This window comes from Pantherophis guttatus, chromosome 3 (genome assembly GCF_059756535.1).
Source record: "Pantherophis guttatus breed Tessera chromosome 3, ASM5975653v1, whole genome shotgun sequence".
Taxonomy (NCBI): domain Eukaryota; kingdom Metazoa; phylum Chordata; class Lepidosauria; order Squamata; family Colubridae; genus Pantherophis; species Pantherophis guttatus.
This window is the reverse complement of record NC_142065.1, coordinates 176912902-176933283: the sequence shown is the minus strand read 5'-3', so window position 1 is coordinate 176933283 and position 20382 is coordinate 176912902. Positions and strand designations below refer to the sequence as shown.

Below are 20382 nucleotides of genomic sequence, written 5' to 3'. Positions count from 1 at the left end.
GAGGCAAGGAAGGAGAAGGCAGAGAGAGAATGGGAAACAGAAGCTAATACCAAGATACAATTTTTAGTTTTCAAATTATTATGGATGTAAAATGTATTTTTCCTTCCAATGGAAAATTGATTTATTATACCAGAATTCCTGAGTTGCTCTAAAGTTATAAGTCTCCAATATTACTGAATTTGGTGGAAATTTTGTGGGTTTTTTATTCTTTTTCATAGTAAAGAAGAAAAAACCAAAATTGCTCAATAAATTTGATAAAAGTATTAAAGTTGAACTCGATGCTGCAGAAAAGCAACGCAAAAAGGTAAAATTTAGTTTGAAAAATTAAAACTGCAAGTTAATATGTGTGTATGTGTGTATGTGTCTGTCGGTCCATGTATCATGCCACATTGCTAAATTAATTACTAGTAAACTTTCTCTGGGGGAAAAAAGAGTGTGTGAATAGGCATTAGCAGAAATGTTTTAATATCTCTGAACATTCATCAACATCAATATGCCAGTAATTGATATACAACCAATCTTGTCTTTGGAATGATATTCTTGCAACTATAGAAATTAGCACCAGCCATTTGTCATAATCTCTTTCAGATAAAGAGGATTTTTTAATGATAAACGGCTCGTGTTAATTTCTTAACATAGTGATCAGAAATTATTCAAGTTAATCCCCTCTTAAATAATTATATTTTAAATATCTATCAAGGCCTTTTTAATTTTCCTAGGACATTCATTTTAAACCCAGGAACAACAGACTTTTGTTTTCTTCCCTGAATTTATATCATTATTTGTATTTCTTTTAATGATATTTTAATAATGGATTTGCAAAAAGTCATTGTATCTGTTCTTAAAATTGTATATTATATCTTAAATACAAAATATTGCACCATGCTTCCCTGACATTAGGTTCTGCTGTCCCCAACTTTTTTTCATCTATATCTGTTGGGTTTCAATATTTATATTTCCTCGTTTGGGCCTTGTGGGAGTCAGCATCCAACATATCTGGGGTGCAGTCTTACTTAAATAATAATTGTAAGGATTTCCTCTTCTTTATTTATAGCATATCTCTATCTGACTTTCAGGGGAAAACAGAAGAAGCTTTAAAGGCATTTGAAGCTTTGGTAAGCAAGTATCCCCAAAGTCCTCGAGCAAGATATGGAAAAGCCCAGGTAAAAATTAAACAAGAAAGCAAAAAGTTGTGCATGGAAAATCGAACTATGGTATATCTCATTATGTAGCCATGATTTTTTACTGATTGCAAATGAAGTAAATTAAATAAAGTATTTATATTAGAAAATAAAGATTTGCTTTAGAAAACAGCTTCTGATTTCATAATCTATCACTTATTTTATTCTTTAAAATATAGTGGTACCTTGATACTCATTATTAATTGGTTCCAGGAGGTATGATGAGTCCCAAAAATGATAAGTACCAAACAAATTTTTCCCATAAGGAAGAATGTAGTGAGTCACAAGGCAGCTGACACTGACAAGTTCTAGCTTGTGCATTGAATACCAAACAAATAATACCAGGACAAAATTTTCATATCAAAATGCACTGGGTTCTTAATTTGATGAGTTTCAAAGCAATTGCATGCCAAGCTATCACTGTATATAGGGGAAAATATAATATTATCTCATAGGTTAATGTGATAGACTAAGGGTACATTATTTTGTTGTAACTAAGTTAATTGGACTTTGATAAATTCCTCTGAACTGAGAGTATCTTCCTTTATTTCTCTCTTTTAATAAGTACAGTAATCAGTAAAGTATATGGTTCAGAATTGGCAAAAAAAGAAGTACAGAGCATAGTGAATTATGAAATTTAATAGCCAAATTGTAGCATGGCATGAAAAGGACCCTGGTGGGAATGATCAGCTTTTTTGAGGCCAAAAACTGACTTTGAAAATAAGCATTCCGATAAAATTGGGGTTGGGAGGGAGGGAGAAACTTAATAAGGAGTGAATGATTTTTCTCAATTTTATTTGTTTTTCATTTTGTCATATTGAAAATTCCAATTTGCTACTAACTTTTGTATGGATTTGGAAGCAAGCCCAAATTTTCAGGATTGGTGGGCACAGGTAGCCCTGATTCTGCATGTTACAAACCTCTGGATTTCTAAGGGAGTCCCCTTATGGATTTTTTATAGCATAGAATTGCCATTTCATTATTTTGTGAATGAGAATAGCAATAGCAATAGAACTTAGACTTATATACTGCTTCACACTGCTTTTATAGCCCTTTCTAAGCGGTTTACAGAGTCAGCATATTGCCTCCAACAATCTGGGTCCTCAGTTATAATAAATTTATTTACGGTCACAGACCAAAATGCAAGCATAGCTACAGAAAAACATAGGGAAAAGAACATCACGAACAGCTGGCCACCGGAAGCCCCGGCTGAGAGGGACCACAGCGCTCTCCTCTAATGGTTACGGCTCTTAGAAAAAATTTTGAGACCTGAGAGGTAGTGTATGAGGAGCCATCCCCTAGACAATACAAGGCCAAATCACTATCATTGGGCCCACAGAAATCTGTCTCTAAGAGAGACATCAAATTAGTCCTGGCTATGTTGTACATGGGGCAGTGTAAAAGGACATGCTCCACAGTCTCAACCTCCGCTCTACCACAGGGACATAGCCGCTCGCCCCTCGGAAGCCTCTTGAATCGACCGTCCAGCAATGCTGAAGGCAAGACGTTAAAACGAGCAAGGGAGAAGACTCTTCTATACTTAGGGATGGTTAGAGTATAGAAATATGAGGCCATCCTCAGTCCAAAATTATTAAGTTGGCTGAAGACCAGAGGGGAGCAGGTTTTATTGGCTCTAGCTCTCAGATATTGTAAGTCTATGTCCACAAGCCGTTGGACTACCCTACATTGGGCATCTTTAAGGCCATAGTCTCCCATGGCATCCCCCGAAAAACCTAACAGGTGGAGTTTCTTCGTCAGATCCCTCTCCCATCGAGGCGTATAGGGGTCAGCTAACACCAGGGAGAGGTAGCTGCCAGGGGCTGCCAAAAAGAGTGCCCGAAACCACCATTTAAAGGTGTTGATCCACGCCATGCATTCGACTGATCGAATGCCCAGTTCCAGATACATCGGAGCAAAGCCAACACAGGGAGGGAGACCCAAAAGTTTCCTTAAAAAAGCAGCCTGCGTTCTTTCAATACACTCCTTGAAGCCCTGTATCCATATCGGAATTCCATAAAGAGTTTGGGCCAAGGTTTTGGCTTTGTAAATACGCAGAGCAGAAGGAATAAATTGGCCACCTTGGGTATAGAAAAATCTTAAAATCTGCTGATGGCTACAAAAAGCTGAATTCAGCACCTGGGTTTGGTGTCTAGTCCAAGCACCAGTGTTCTGAAAATGTATACCTAAATACTTAAAATGGGAAACCTGCTTAACAGCATTACCCTTAATAGCCCAGTTGTGTAACTTCCGGGCACTAGAGAACACCAAGACTTTTGATTTGTCGTAGTTAATGGACAAGTGATTCTCAGCACAGTAGGACTGGGTCCTCAGTTTACCGACCTTGGAAGGATGGAAGGCTGAGTCAACCTGAGCCGGTGAGAATCGAACTGCTTGCAGTCAGCAGAATTAGCCTGAAAAACTGCATTCTAACCACTGCGCCACCAAACAAAAGAAGTTTTAAAAACATTTGAAGCTGAATAGTCCTGTTTATGTGTGAGGGAGTATTTGATAGCTAGCCATATCCAATGATGTTGCAGTTAGGGACAAGTGATTACAAAATTTAGATTTTTGGATCTAAGTAATTGAAATTAAGATGTTTCTTTCATGGCATTGGAATGATCATTTAAATTTATCCTAATAATATTGGCTAAACACAGACAAGGTACTAATTTGAGTTCAGTATTATATCTTTTATCTGCTTATATTGCATTGAGTGAATGGAACTAAGTCCCAAATACCCATTTAAGTCAGCCCCAAAAATCGGAGAAAGAAAGATACATTTGAATCAAGTTTTATTAGTTTCCACCCCCAACGCACACTCACATATTTTATGAAACAGAGTATTGACCATATCATATCATATCCTATACAACTTGTCATATCCGAATATATTTAACTTAGTTACAATTTCTGCCAGTGTTCTTTTTCCATATTTTTTAATCAAATCTTAATATTTCTATTCTCGTTTCCATAAACAGTATCTTCTTTCGCCCTCACATTCTATTTTCTCCATTTTTAATCAGATATATTCTCTTTTAATTTTTAATAATTCATTCTTTATCCTAACATATTTAAACATGTTCGGGGATGCCTTTCTTCCATTTCATCTTTTTTGTTTTACAGCAATCTTTCTTCTCTTTCTCCTCCTCTCCCTCCCTTATTTTATCCTTCCTACCTTCTTCTTTCCTCCTCTCCTACTCCTTCTCTACTTCCCCTTCCTTTCTCCCTCTTCTCCTTTCTTCCCCCGTCTAACCTTCTCTCCTACTCTTATTTCCTCTTCCTTTCTTTCTCTCGTCTTCCCTTTCTTCTGTTCCTCTCTCTCTCCTTCTCCCTTCCTTCGATCTCTCTACTCCTTCCGTTTCTCTCTATTGCTGCATTAGTTTTCAAGTCAGTGTTTTTTTTCCTATGGTGTCCAGGCATCCCTGATTTTCTAAAGAGAGATACATTTGGATGGTTCAGATAACTTAAGTGGCAAGGAGTTGGGTATAAATTGCAACTATCAAAGGCTCAAGTTACATAGGTGTTTTGGGGAGGGAGAATAATTCCTTACATAACCCTAGACTGGGCTAGGGTTTTCCCCCTGACCTGTAAAAATTGAATGGTTAACTGCATAATTTTTAAAAGCAGTACCACTTTGATCCACTTCATCAGCTTTCAGGCTTTCCCTGAAAGAAGGGAACAGGTGATATAATGTAACACTTCCTTACGTAAGTAGAAGAGGCTAGCTAGCTCATGCCTTTCCTCTTCTGAACGCCTTTGAGCTTCTCACATTACAAAGGATTAAGACATGGTATTCACTCTCCTACCCTTCTCAGGTGATGTAATCCTAAAATGAGAGTACATTCCCTAACCCTGCAATCTGAAATTATCTGGCGAAAATGTACAGGTAGTCCTCAATTTATGACCATTTGTTTAATGACTGTTCAAAGTTATGAAGGCACAGAGAAAAGTGCCTTACAATCAGTCTTCACACTTAACAACTGTTGCAATATTCCTGCAGTCACATAATCGTGATTTGGGCATTTAGCAACTGTCATATATTTATTTATTTGTTTGTTTGTTTGTTTGTTTGTTTAGATTTATATGCCATTTATACAACCATTTATAATGGTTGTAGAGTCCCGGAGTCATATGATCACCATTTGTGACCTTCCTAGGGGGGTTCTGACAAGCAAACTCAATGGGAGAAGCTGGATTTGCTTAATGACTAATTTGCATAACGACTCCAACAAAAAAGGTCATAAAATCAATTGTATCTCATCTAACACATGTATCGCCTAACAACAGAGGTTCCGATTCCAACTGTGGTCATAAGTCGAAAACTACCTGTACTGTGTAACTTCTTTAAGGACATCAGTCTAAAAACCCACAAAAGAATATATTTAAATACTTAAAACTTAGTAGCACTAGCTTACTATCACTAAAATGCAGACATGATACTATTCAAACTTACAGAATTAATTATGAAGTTACCTAGTATTAAAACAAGATAGTCATTTTAGATGCATTTAGAATATAGTAGCAGATATTTTAGATTTTTTCAGCCTTATGTCCCTTTTGCTGCAAGGAAGGGAAGAAAAGATCATCTTAAGTTCAAAGTCACTTTACAGGCATCTCAGAAAAAAAGCAACTAAAGAAAGACATGCATTGAAAATGTATTGATTGTTTTGAAGCAACTGTCGTATCTGGATATAGACATGGCTTTCAAACACTCAAAATAAATTCTTAGTTTTTGATGATATAACAATGTCACAGAGTTGAAGTCTCATTCTTCCTTTTGCATTCAAGAATTATGTATCTGCCATATTCAGTTTTTACACATCCAAACTTTAGAACTCACATAATGGTGATTTGGAAATAAATGTTATAATCTAACAGCCATTGATTAATTTAACCCGTGCTTTAAATTTGATAGAAATTTCAGTACTAATTAATGCTTTATTATCACATACAGAGTGAGGATGACTTGGCTGAGAAAATGAGAAGCAATGAAATACTACAGCGATCTATCACCACCTATGGTGAAGTGGCCAATCTGCCAAATGTCCCTGATGAGCTAGTAAAGATGACACTGAAACGGCGGGCAGAAAGGCAGCAGTTTCTTGGTAAGTTTCTGAAACCAGTGGCCCGAATGTTGAAAAATGTTCTGTTTTCATATCCAGGAATTTGATATTCTTGTGTAGTTTCCAAGCTCCTAAGCTTATGAACATCAGGCAGGATGGAAACCTATTAAATTAATTTGAATACTCTCAAAATACCTCTCTTAAATGTTTATTGTAAACCATCTAGAGTCACTTAAAGTAGGTAAGATGGGTGGTGTATAAAATATAGATAGATCGATTGTGCTTTTGGGAAGGCTGTGCTTCACAGCATGTGCTGAAGCCGTCCAGAACATAAATGGCCAATGCATATAGAGAATGCTAAGATGAGCCTTCTCCTGCAGCTGAAAGCAATTGGAGGCAATATAAACTGTTTTGTCAAAGTGATTCATGTTACCTCTCACATCTACAAAGAGAATCAGGTCACCTGCTTGCGCAAATCTCTTTGTTAAAGTAAATCAAATACAAGCCTAATGCAAATACACCTGTCTGTTTCCAGTGGCTGAAATTGCAGTGTACAGGCTTAAAAGCTGAAGTTTTATTGTGCAAAAATAAATCATTGGTCACAAAATGCATTTCAACTAATCATTCCCAGGAGCATTATATTACATGTATAATTTACATTTGAATTATTAAAGGTAATAAGTTTCCTAGTTTTATTCTGAGGTAGCCTATGTAGTTTCAAAGATATAGGAGCAGCCAACCTTTCATTAAATAGTGTGATAATTGTGAATACTGTGATTAAAGCCAGCTTATTTATATCTATAATTGATTCAGTTGAGAAAAAAGGCCAACAATTCGGAACATGTATTATTGCCCAAAAAGAGAATAGTGAAAATGCTTTGATTTTGCACTAGAGGTCTCCATAACACTAGGCAATGCAAGCATAGTTCTAAGGCATGCCTTAGAAGTGTAAGTTTTACACATGTTCCAATGTTTAATAGCACGTAGTCTGTTTTATTGTTTAACAATCTTAATTTATTTTGTTAGCAAAGTTCCTGTATTCCATGTTGCTTCTTTGTGTGTGTAGCCAAGTTGTTTTTTTATTGTTTTCCCATCAAATTAGGTCGCATGAGAGGTTCATTAGTTACACTACAGAAACTGGTTGACCTGTTTCCTAATGATACTTCATTAAAGAACAACCTTGGAGTGGGTTATCTTTTAATTGGAGACAACAACAATGCCAAGAAGGTTTACCAGGAGGTGAGCTTCTATTAAGTACAGATAAATGATTCCAAAAATACTATATATGCGATTATGCAAGTCTTTATATATAAGAACCATGCATTAAAATAACCCGGGTAGGTGGATAAAAACCCTAGATATAAGTAATTGATTAATTGCATTGCCTATTTCTTTTCACAAAACTAAAGACATCATTTTGATATTCTCTAAGGCATTAATGGGCAATGTCTATAAGCCTTAAAAGTCTATAAGCCAGGTTTCGCTGTTTATATGCTTTTTCTCAAATTCTAGGTCCTTAATTTTTATATCTTTTACTCTTTTCTTCCATTTAGATAAGGATGACATATTCAGGGCAACATCATAGCTTTCTTTAGTCAATCAAACCCAGCTATGTGACAGTACTGCTACAAATAAATTAAGCAAGTTGAGAATGACGTTAGTGCTTCTGAAATAATCATGTCTCAATAAAAGAATATTTGTAGCTCATGGTTGAAATGAGGGGTCCTTGATGTTCTGTGAGCTTGGTTATTTTCTTGCAGATGTTTCATTACCCAAACGAGGTAACACAGGGGTGTCAAACTGGCGGCCCACAGGCCGGATGCATCATGCACAGGCCACGGCCACCCCAGCTCCGTGAAGGGGAAAAACATTGTGATATGTCATGCGACAGCAACGTGATGCTGCAAGTTTGACACCTGTGAGGTAACGTCATCAAAACACTGATGATGTTACCTAATATGGGTAATGAAAAATCTGGAAGGAAATAACTTAGCTCAGAGAGCACCAAGGACTCCTCATAGTCATCTCTGTCTGTTGGTCTCTCAGTCTGTCAGTCTGTCTCTCTATCTATCTGAGAAAAGCAATCTTGCATCGTTTTCATGAGATTTTACGAAATTTTATTATTTATTATAATGGCAGCCCTGGCACCATGGCACCTCTGAATGCCATAGTGTTGACCATGGTATACTCCTTCACATCCATGAATTGGAATAAGAAATTGTAGGTCAGCTGCAAACTTACAGAAATCTTTTCTATCGTCTTAAAATGCTGTTAACTATTGCTCTCAATAGCTTTAACTAGCAAGTCTTGTAATCTGTCAGCTGTTAAAGAGCCAGATGTTAACAGCTTGACTTCAGTGTTATTCAGCCCTTCAATTATTCAGACCTGTTTAAAAAAAATCTCACTCCTTCTTCGGTGAAGAGGCTAAGTAGTAAAAATTAAATCAAAGAATTATATGTCTTTAACTGGAAATCAATCTGATGGGAAATGTGCCCTATTTCTGGGAAATGTTTTATGAAACCATCCATTGTATCACAGCTTGAAAGCAATGTCAAAAAAGGGGTAGAATTTCACTTTTCCCCCCCATTATATATTTTTCTTTTGACTGTCATAGTCTGGAACTGAATACAATGCATTAAAGATACTCTTTGTAAGAAATCAAAGCTGCTTTTGTTTTCAAACAGCAATTGATCTTGTTTTTACTTTTTTCAAGGGCTTCCTCTGTAGTACAAGAAATCTGAAGACATGTTTTTGCTTATTCGGGTTATGCTAGTGCTCTGAACCATGCATGTAATGGCTAATGGAGTCAGGTGACTTTGTTACAAGGAAAATTCCCCTATCAAACAGACATGTGGTATTCTCTGTACTGTTTGGAACCCCATCCTCCATTAAATCCATTGTACAGATATCAAATCCAACATTCAGAATTCTTAACATGGATCTTAATAAAATTCATTTCTATGATACTGTATTCCATCTGAGAGGCAAAAAGAAAATGGTACCGAAACCTCTATCATCCATTGATATTGAGTTTTTCTCTTCTTTCTCGTAACATTTCACATCTGCTGCCAAGTTTGAATTTCTCTGTTTCTACTGGAGAAGTAGAAGTATCACATGATGACAACATCACTTTCTGCTTTTTTAAAAGTTATTTATTGGATTTACAGCTTGGTGCCTTTTTTTTTTCTTTTCTTTTTTTTGTATAAGAACTCAAGGTAGCAAACATTGTGGTCTTCCTTCTTATTTTTATCCAGCTAGAGCCCTTTGAGGTTGATTGGGCTGAGAAAGAGTGACAGGCCCAATGGTCACCCAGTGAACATCTACAGCCTAGGCCTCCCTGCTCTTAGTCCAGAATCTTAACCAGTATACTCATGGTCTGAAATAGAGCAACTGGCCCAAAGTTCCCCAGGGGCTGAGTAGGGACTACAATCTGTAGGGAATACAGTCTGTCAGCTGCTAGTTCCACTCCAGAGTCCATAATGCTACCAGAGAGAGAAAAGAGAAGGACTGACAGAAAAAATACATTTTTACATTTTCTAAAAATGCATTGATGTTTTAGAAAGCTACAGAGGTAAAGTCGTGATTATTATTTCTTTTGTTCTCCCTTAGGTTCTAAGCCTGTCTCCTAATGATGGGTTTGCAAAAGTGCATTATGGATTCATTCTGAAGGCAGAGAACAAGATTGAAGAAAGCATTCCCTATCTGAAAGTAAAATTTACATTGCGACTTTTATCTTTTTCTATTTGCGAAAACAAAAGATGTTGCTGCCAAAAGGAGGGCAATTGGGATGTCATGTATTGTATAGGATCAGATGTGAAATATTTAATAGTAGAGATGTCTTAAATGCCATTGGTGTGTGCTATGTATCTCCAGATTCGGGACTTCCAGTAATCATATAATGTTTTTTCCAGCTTCCTAGCCACCCTGTTCAAAAGCTAATTCATATATCCCTTTTTGTGATGGTTTTTGTGAAGTAATCTTCTTTATGGTAAAATAGTAAGTTAATACATTTTGAGTTATAGGCAGTAATGATTTTCACATATGAACATTTGAGGAAGAAGTATCTTGTGTTGCAGGGAATAGCTGGCTGGCTGGCACATTTTCTTGTAGATCTCAATACACTGATAACATTAGGAATGAATTTAAAATGACTTAACAGGTAATTGATGTGGTTTCTCTCTCTTTTTTTCCTAGGAAGGTCTAGAAACAGGAGATCCTGGCACTGATGATGGCCGCTTTTATTTTCATTTGGGTGATGCCATGCAGCGAGTTGGAAACAAGGAGGTAGGAAGTCTACTGAGTTCATTTGAAAAAGCAAATTAGACCACAGCCGCAGAGCGGAGGGTTAACTTAGTCCTAATGGCCAGGAACCTGACAAGAGAAGACCAACCTATCTTGCTGTACAGGAAGTACAGGCTGGCTAGCTGGCTCAGTGGCTAAGACGCTGAGCTTGTCAATCAGAAGGGGTGGCAGTTCGGCGGTTCAAATCCCTAGTTTAGGTCTCCTGCGTGAGCAGGGAGTTGGACTAGATGACCTCCAAGGTCCCTTCCAACTCTGTTACTGTTACCTTACCTGTTACCTTGTTACTTTGCTTCCTCTTCAATTGTATATTTTGGTCAACACTCAGAACTTAATTAGATGCAATATTATTAATATCTTTAACATTGGAGTGGCTGTTCTGTGTGCCTATTAAAAGTTTAACAAATGAATAAATAGCTGGCAAAGTGGTTTTGGCATACTACTTTAGATAAGCTTCTGCCTAATATTTATTTCTTATGCTATAATTTTTTTATACTTATTAAAAGTTGCAACTGAACAGAAAAGTAGCATTCCCTTCCTTTTAAGTTATCCCCTCCCTATTAAGTTTAGTCCAAGATTTGGCTAAAAGCCATGCCTTTGGTACTAATCATGAAAATCTATGGAGGAACCATGCAATTCTGTGGGGCAATGCTATTTCAGAGGGCAGATGTTATAGAAGGCCTTTTCTGAGTCCTGCTAAATAGCATTGTATAATCAATGGGATTCCACACAAGTCAAAATGTGGCAGAAACCTTAGGAGACAGATGTTCCTTCAAATAATTATCTACCCCATGCCATGTAAAGCTTTAAAGGTGACAACTAGCCTTATTGCACCTATAATCCAATTGACAACCAGTACAAATCACAAAGCATAGACATCATAAATATAATATGGCTTGCACATTACTGTTTGAGCCACTGGATTTTGGACTGTCAGTATCTTCCAAATGGTTTTCAGGAAAAGCCCTATATAGATTACACTCCAACCACAAGGTGATAAAGGCATGAATGATTATTAGAATGGCCTTTTAATCCAGGATAGGGCACCCTTGATGTGCAAGAGAATCTATGCAAAGGCCCTCCTCCTGGCCACCTTCTGCGACCTGCTGTTCAAAGAAGAACTGTGAGTTCAGAAGGACCTGCAGATTGCATGCTAGACTCATCCTGGATTCTGCAATCCCATTAAAAGCTGAAGAAGAAAGATATTTCATATCTGGGCCCAAACATATGCAGCTACTCAATCTGATTACATTTAAGGTCCAGCTTGTTCCTCTTCATCCAAATCTTCAGAGCCATCAAACACTGGGATATGACTTCAACAGCATCATTTGGCCAGCCCACAATTGAGATTTACTGTTGTGTATTGTTGATATACTGAGAATATCTGAACCCAAATCGGGTGAAATGCTCCAGGTTTGGACCGGATCGCCCGATCCGGTAGCGATGGCGGCGGGTGGTTCGGAGAACCGGTAGCAAAAATCCCTGTGCCCCACCCATGCCCAGCTGAGCGGTGCGATCATCAGAGGGTTTTTTTTTTTACTTTTCAAAGCATTTTTTCTACAACCTCTTTGGCTGAAAAAATGCTTTTAAAAGTAAAAAAAAACAGCCTCTGCTGATCGCGCGGCTCAGCTGGGATCATCAGAGGCTTTTAAAAGCATTTTTTCTACAACCTCTTCGGCCAATGAGGTTGTAGGGAAAAAAATGCTTTTAAAAGCTTCTGGCGATCCCAGCTGAGTTGCCTGATCATCAGAGGCTTTTAAAAGCATTCTTTTACAATCTCTTCGGCCGAAAAGGTTATAGAAAAAATGCTTTTAAAAGTTTTTTTTTTAAAGTTGGCCACGCCCACCCAGTCACATTACCCCCCCACCAAGCCACGCCCACAGAACCAGTAGTAACAAATTTTACATTTCACCACTGCCCCAAACTGATGGATGACCAGACTCAACAGCCTTATGTAGATGTTAAATGGTGGGAGAAAAGTATTTAGTCCTGAGGTTTCCCACAGATCAGCTAAAATTATCTTTTTCCTGTTACGAACATGACAAATCAGGCAATCAAGCTGTGTTGATTTGGTATTTTCATTATTTTTCAGTGTGATTTATATTGTATATGTTATTCAATGGATAAATCTAGTTTGGAACAAAATTAGGGCAAAACATGTCATTGAATTGACATGAGTCAATTGATATGAGTCAGTTCTGAATGAACACAAAGAAATCCTGACTATGTTCAAATTCAAGATCTCATCAAAGAAAGAAATCAGTACATAAGCATTTGTAATCCCCATTACTCAAGGCCCGCCTCCCCCTCCCCTCCAGCTGGCCTGCAGAAAAGTACAATGCTGATCCAGCCCTCAAAGAAATCCAGGTTGACACCCTGCTGTACTCCAATCTTACCATATAAATAAGAAGGTGTGAAAAATAGTTTTAAATACTTTTGAACAAATATGCTAGCAATGCCCTAGACCCGTGATGGCGAACCTATGGCACGGGTGCCACAGGTGGCACGTGGAGCCATATCTGTGGGCACATGAGTGTTGCCCTAGCTCAGTTCCATTGCGCATGTGCGCACCGGCCAACTGATTTTTGGGCCTTCCGGGCCCACTGGAAGTCAGGAAATGGCCATTTCCGGCCTCCGGAGGGCCTCTGGGGGTGTGTGGAAGGCTGTTTTACACCCTCCCCAGGCTCCAAGAAGCCTCTGGAGTCTGGGGAGGGCGAAAAACCGGCCTACCGAGCCCACCATTAACCTTTTTGCCATCATGTGCCAAAAGCGGGGGTAGCGTGTGTGTGTGTGTGTGTGTGTCACGTGCGCATGCGCAGGGGTGCGGGGTGTGCCGGGGCATTGAATTATGGGTGTGGGCACACGCGCACACAACCCCCCCCCATGCTCCCCATGCTTTTGACACGCGATGGCAAAAAGGTTAGCCATCACTGCCCTAGACAATATAGGGCCTTATACCATAAGGGTTCTGAATCCTATGCTTTAAAAAAATACAATGAATGTCAACTTCAAATTGCCCTGGTAAATTCAAGGAGATCAGAGATCATAGAGATCAAGTGAAGCACACATCTTTTCTTCCTTCCATCATTATAGTTATAATGGGGTTTAAATACAATAAAAATTGGCATAGGGAATAAGCTCCTGCTTATTCACTAGGTGATGGAAGATGAGGCCTTTCAGAGCCCTTTACTCTGTCTGAAAGAGAGAAGCAGAGTTTTGCCTTTTATGCTTGACATTTCAGTTAAATACACATGAAGGAGTTCTTATATTTGATGTCAATCCAGACAACTGCTATTAATTCTTTTGGTCCTGACAGCATTATTCAGAACAGAGTATTGCTTGTCTTTGTTTTGCCAGAAGAGAAGGCATAAAAGATACAGAGAGCTCTCAAAAACATTATGAGGCGTAGGAAGTATGGATTGTTGCAAATAAGGGAATTTTGGGGGAGATGTGGGTATAGACGTATTGAACAGGAGAATGAGGAAATCATCTCACTTTTCATTATTCTTTATTCCAAATAGAATTAGAGGCCACAATGCAGGAATTTCTCTTTCCTCTTTTATTTCCTCCTGGCTACAGATCATCAATGACAGACATTGGATTTTTTTGAGTCCTGGTTCCTTTCTTTGCACTGTATTTCTGCTACTTCATGGGTAACAATAGCTTCTATATATGATCATGGATTTATTACATCAATGCCTCAAAGGAAAAGTTCATTCATTCATAGTTGACTCATACAGTTATATAAATACTCGTTAAATATAATGACAGTTAAAGTGATATTATAAAATTTTGGGAATATGAACTACAGTAATAATTTGGAACTAAGTTTGTAAAAATAACATTTCTCCAAGCCAGATTAACATTGCTTTCTTATAAATCACAGTAATTTCAAAAATGGATTATGTGGACAAACAATAGAGTGGAGTAAATGTTCTTCTGCTCTAATGCGCAACATTATAATTTCAATTTTAATAACTAATATTAATATTTCATTAATGTGTGGAAAAATAAGTAGCAGAAAGCCGGAAATAATGACTAAATTATTATATTTCTCATTAACTTACTTTTTCCGTTGAAACGCAACAACTGAAAAATATGCTGTCAAATTTCAATCTTCTAGGCATACAAGTGGTATGAACTTGGGTACCAACGGGGTCACTTTGCATCTGTCTGGCAGCGTTCTCTGTATAATGTCAAGGGCTTAAAAGCTCAGCCATGGTGGACAGCAAAGGAAACTGGTTATACAGAACTGATCAAGGTGGGCAATGTTGCTCTTCCTTTTTCTATAGAAACATTATGCTAAGTTGATTTTAAAATTGCTGCTTTGTATATTTTAGAATAAGACCAATGTACATAATGGAATGTACTTCTAAACAGAATTGAATGAGTATGTCAGTTCTGGCTTCTATCCTAGCCTCAATTTTTTATTTCTATTTTTGTTTTGTCTCATTTAATTTCTGCTTAATCTGTGATTTTTAAAAAAAACTAAGAAATGTGTATATATTGTGTGCATATTTCTCCTTGGATGAATCTCCTTTCCATCTGCCTCCTGCATCCACAGCCTAAGCCAGGAGGTCCTCTAAGAAATGTAACTTTGTATGTAACCCCTTATAAATCCAAACATAGAAGTAGATTTTTAGAGAAAAAAATATTAATAAAATGTATTCTGTTTGTTACTTTTACTAATGAACATGGTCAGTTAACTAGACCACTTTTTTTAGTCTGTTTTTGGCTCCTACTCTCCGTCCAGACTAGTCCTTAGAATTTTTTTGGTGAGGCTTTTTGGAAATGGTTTGCCATTGCTTCCTTCTTAGGGCAAAAGAGAGTGTGATGACCTGGAGCTGGGCATGGAAACAACACAGCCAGAGCAAAAGCTTAACTCCCCTTTATTGTTCCAACTTTACCCCAAAAGTCCCACCATTCAAGTCCAGGAGCCAACCTCTAAATACGCACCTCCAATAGGTCCTGGCTGCTATTAGTCCAGAGGAGCAGTACAGTACTGAGAGTAGCTACAGTTCAAGGAATTTGGTTTCAGAGAGTCCTTGTCACAGGAAGAGTTCCCTGGGACTGCAGCACCACCTGGAGTATAACTGTGTCACTGCGACCTCGCACTGAGCCAGGCCAGGCAAGCAAGGCCAGCATGGCATACAAGGCAAGCAAGACAAGGACAGCAAAGTATCCAGACATCAGTAACAACACGTGAGATTGGAAAAAAGCAGCGCTTGTTTCCGACAACTCCCCCTCCCAACGGCATCTCCCTAAATCTCGTTCCCCAGGTGAGCCCTGTGAAGAGGGGCAGGGAGCCCTCGTCCTGAGTCATTGGGTTGCCCTGCACTGATCCTGCTTCCTCTCCATTCTCCAAGCTTGGGGATCAGAGGGAAAAGGTTATTGCTCATTGCCAGAGCTTCAACTCTCCTCTATTCTTCTGCCTGCCTTGTTATCACCCCTCACCTGGTCATCCTGCACCCCCTCTCCCTCACTGGCAACCCTTCCCAGGACCGAGGGACCTGGGATTGCCTCGTCCTGCTCCTCCGGTCATTCTTCCATCGGCCCTAGCTCTGTCTCGTCCTCCTCCTTGGATCCAGGCTCCAATGGGACCATAACAGACAGAGTAACTGGCCTAAGATCACCCAGCTGACTTTGTGCCTAAGGCAGAAGTAGAACTCACAGTTTCTACTCTTAATCAGTGCACCAAACGGCTCTCTTATGCTACATTGCCAAAGATATAAATAAAGAAGATAATTACAGTTTGATTTAGAATCTAGTTACATAGGTTTGCACTAAAATGAGAGTGAATTAATTTCTCACTACTGTAGTTCTATTCCTGAATAATTCAAAATATCAGACTGCCCCAGGCAAGACTCCCTTATAACTGATAAAAATTATTTTCTTTCTTCACTAGAAGTTAAATTATTTCAGCCTAGTTCAAAATGCTTTACAACAATGTAGTGGAAGCATTACATTGCATAAGTATGTTAAGTAGCAAACACAATGAATTGCATTGCTGGCCCATGAGTTGGATAGACAAAGATAGCTACTGTAACTCAATAATTCACACTAATTACTAGGAGGCAAGCCTTTAATTGATGAGTGTTGTAATTAGTGGATAACAGGCCAATCTATGTTTTCTCATGCTCTCATAACTCTTAGAGGTTTCAGTGGGACATTTAATTGCATATGATAGGTAATATTAGGCCAGCTGGATAAATGGAGAAATCAGGCTAGATTGAAATAACTTGGCAATATTTGTAGACCTTGGCGATAGATGAGAAAAGTATTTATGATTACTACACTGCTGTTCCTTAACTACAATTTATTTGCTCTAGTATTAATCTTACATTTAGAATATCATTTGGTGGAAGTTTTATTCTTGATGTACATCTAGGACAGGCTTACCTGGAACTGGTTCAGTCATCTGTATTAGTAACAAAACTATGGTCACATTATTTGGGAGAAGAAAGCTACATTCTTTATGGTCTTGCAACGCCTGAAGTACTTTTGTTTCTTAATCACTTTCAAAAATGCACTGTCCTAAATAGGAAATTCTGAACTTGTAATCCCAAAACACTTACGAGAACACTGAATTAGGAAAGATGATCAAAGTCAAATTATAGGAGAGACATTACTAGTCACTATTTTTGTTTTTGTTTTAGGTAGTGTTGTGTCCTAATAAAATTAACATGAGTATTAGCTTTCTGATAGCTCTTCATGCAGTCATTTAAAAACAAAACGATCTGATTTTCATGAGCAAGATATATTTAAATGTTAGGAGAGAATTTTCTTTTATATTAGAAATAGTTCCTTATTGTTTTTAGCTGATGCTTTCAACAGATTGCCTTGTGAAAGTTAAGGAGAACTTAATTTGCATATACACATTAAATTCTATCTGAATAGGGACTGTGATTGTTTTTTTTAAAAAAATCTTCCTATTACAATCAACACAGTGTTAGAGAATCCTGCTGGCTGCAGAAAAACAGATGTGTAGGAATGCTCAGAAATGCTGCAAAATAGTTAAATCAGGCAGGGCTAGTATTGAAGGAAATGAAGTCTGACCACAGCTAGCATCTCCATCATTTGAATTTGACTCAGCTCCAGATTTTTCCACTTGCTTAGTCCTTCAGATGCTGCTTTCCCAATGAGCTCACTTTTGTATTTTGAAGTTGGACTGGATTTATGATCACAGGATTTATTACAGCAGCAACTCAGATGTCCTGTGAGGCCAGAACAAATCCTGTCCTTCTAGTGGCAGGAAAAATATCAGAGACAGAAATGCATTTGTTTTTCTGTCCTGAATGTTACTCACTGTGGTTCTCCAGCATCTCCATTTAGTCCTGTTGGAATGTTGTTTATGAAAGGAAAAAAACCCAAAAGCTCCTTTCCACAGTATCTACCACCATAGGTTGTTCCCTAATGCATAATACACCTTCTATTTACAGTTATTAGTTTCATTTCATTTTAATGAAAATAGGGAAAGGGCTGATAGTTCTTTGGATTAAATAGAACCCTTTGTTTTGGAAGCTTTAATGCTTGGGTTTAAGCATAATATGGCACCTATATTGTATCTAATATTTCCATGTAGAAAAATATGGTAAGACAGAACCAATACTTCTAAGAGTGACCAACAGTTTACTTAGTGAATCTTCCTTAATCATACTTTGGAAAATTGCCTGGCATTCTGGTAAATTAATATCTTTTAACTTAAGGTATATGTAAGCCTCCTGTTTTTTTCAGGGAATAGTTATAGGAATAACTTATTTTTTGTAAGGATAATTAATTAATTACTTTTTTTTAAATTTTATTTTTATATGCCACCCTTCTCCGGAGACTCAGGGCGGCTTACAATGCGTTAAGCAATAGCCTTCATACTTTTGTATTTTTTATACAAAGTCAGCTTATTGCCCCCACAAACCGGGTCCTCATTTTACCCACCTTAGAAAGGATGGAAGGCTGAGTCAACCTTGAGCCTGGTGAGAATTGAACTCGCAGTAATTGCAGGCAACTGCATGTTAAATGTTGCCTTAGTAGGAGGCATTAGCCTCCTATGCCACTCAGGTGGCGTAGCCACTCACTTAGATGCATATCTAATATGGCTAGTGTGTTCGAAAGCTTGCAGGTGTAGTGATCTCCAGTAGCTGCGTATCCATTTTTGCCTACTCGTACAAATATATAAAGATTTATTGGAAACTGAGATGCTGCATTTGCAACAACTATTTGGAAAAGCCTGGGCTTTGAATCTCCATGCTATTTTATGAACAACATAAATATCTACACCCAGCCTTATCAGTGCAAAGGGTCAAAATCCTTTGGGGCAGGGAGGTATGGGGGGGAGTGGGGAAACCAGACCCTTTAAGAAGTCTGTCTCCCCTCCTACTTATTCTTCTTGCATAGGATAAGTGACTTTATATTATAGATAGCTTTCATATCCCCTTTTCCAGGTGTTTTACATGACAAATAAAAAAGGATGCATACACAAACAAACATAAAACACAAGAGAATAATTCTCACAAAGACAAAAAAAAATATCAGTGGAACAAGATAGTCTTCCATCATTTCTGAGAACATTGGTTGAATATGAATTCAATTCAATTCAATAGATATTCAATTTCTATTAATGAAATACAACCTCAGCCCTCTTCTGCACTAGCCTCTGTAAGTAATTGCCTATGACTGTTTGAAAATGCTCTTAAGTATCTCCATCTCCTGTCACAGATTTATATTAAAATTGTTCAGTAGGTAGCTTTATTTTCATTCATGTATTCAAGCAGAGCTTGGAAGGTCCTCTGCTAGAGATGCTTCTGTTTATTCTTTGAACAACACTGGTAACTGATTTTATCTAGCCATGGTGGCGCAATGGTTAGAATGCGGTACTGCAGGCTAAGTCACTGCTCACTACAGAAGTTCGATCCTGATGGGTTCAAGGTTGACTCAGCTTTCCATCCTTCTGAGGTCGGTAAACTGGGGACCCAGATTGTTGGGAGAAATATACTGACTCTGTAAACCGCTTAGAGAGGACTGTAAAATGCTGTGAAATGGCATGTAAGTCTAAGTGCTATTGCTATTACTATTGCTTTGTATGGCTAACAGCAAAAGCTTTTGCTGCAGCAAATACCTATTTTGCTGAATTGATGTTCGGGTGCTTAAAATAGCTAATACAGTTGGAAGATTGCCTAAGGAATCATAAAATAATGAAGTTGTGGAGTCATTAGAAAAGAGTATTTGTAACTATCATATTTTGCATGTTAATGCTCTGTAAAATTATTACAATTTTTGAACAAAAAAATAATACTAATAAAGAGCTTTGTTTTTACTACAAGCAAAATGTGGTATAGCAGAATAATAACAAGCTTAATAAAGATAATGTTTTCATTAATTTTGAAAAGGTTTCATGCTTCTACTTCAGCTATTTTTAATGCCAAGAAATTTAGGCAAGTTTGTTGTTCGTGCAATCTAAATTAGCAAGTGTATCACTTCATCAGTTGCAGTTTTGCAAAAAAGCAGCATCAGTCTTTCCAATTTCATTTGTACCATTTCTATAACTAATAACTTTATGTTCCTAAGACATGCTTTTTATGATGAAATTAGTCTCCTTTATCTTTCTCTCCAATACCTTTTTGGTATGAACAGCCCCATGAGTGGACTGTGTCATTTGTTCCAACAAGTCAATAATTATTAATAGCTATTGGTGGATTTAAACAGTCAGCACACTATTTAAACACATGGACAGACTAAATCTTAATCAGTGGTACCTGGTGCAGCAGCTGCCAAAAAAGCCAACACGGTTCTAGGCTACATAAACGGAGGGATAGAATTAAGATCACGTGAAGTGTTAATACCAC

The 20382-nt window shown here is 37.8% G+C and overlaps 1 protein-coding gene across 5 annotated transcripts in view; it reads left to right on the top strand.

Annotated features, from left to right (window-relative positions):
* The window catches only part of ASPH (aspartate beta-hydroxylase), a 106036-nt gene that overhangs the window by 66388 nt on the left and 19266 nt on the right, over nucleotides 1–20382 (top strand). For all 5 annotated transcript variants that reach the window (XM_034429839.3, XM_034429837.3, XM_087890614.1 and 2 more), the window contains 7 exons: nucleotides 219–304; nucleotides 1077–1163; nucleotides 6136–6286; nucleotides 7347–7483; nucleotides 9854–9952; nucleotides 10439–10528; nucleotides 14667–14804. In XM_034429839.3, coding sequence (XP_034285730.1) covers nucleotides 219–304; nucleotides 1077–1163; nucleotides 6136–6286; nucleotides 7347–7483; nucleotides 9854–9952; nucleotides 10439–10528; nucleotides 14667–14804 — 788 coding nt within the window. The remainder of the gene's footprint in view (nucleotides 1–218; nucleotides 305–1076; nucleotides 1164–6135; nucleotides 6287–7346; nucleotides 7484–9853; nucleotides 9953–10438; nucleotides 10529–14666; nucleotides 14805–20382) is intronic.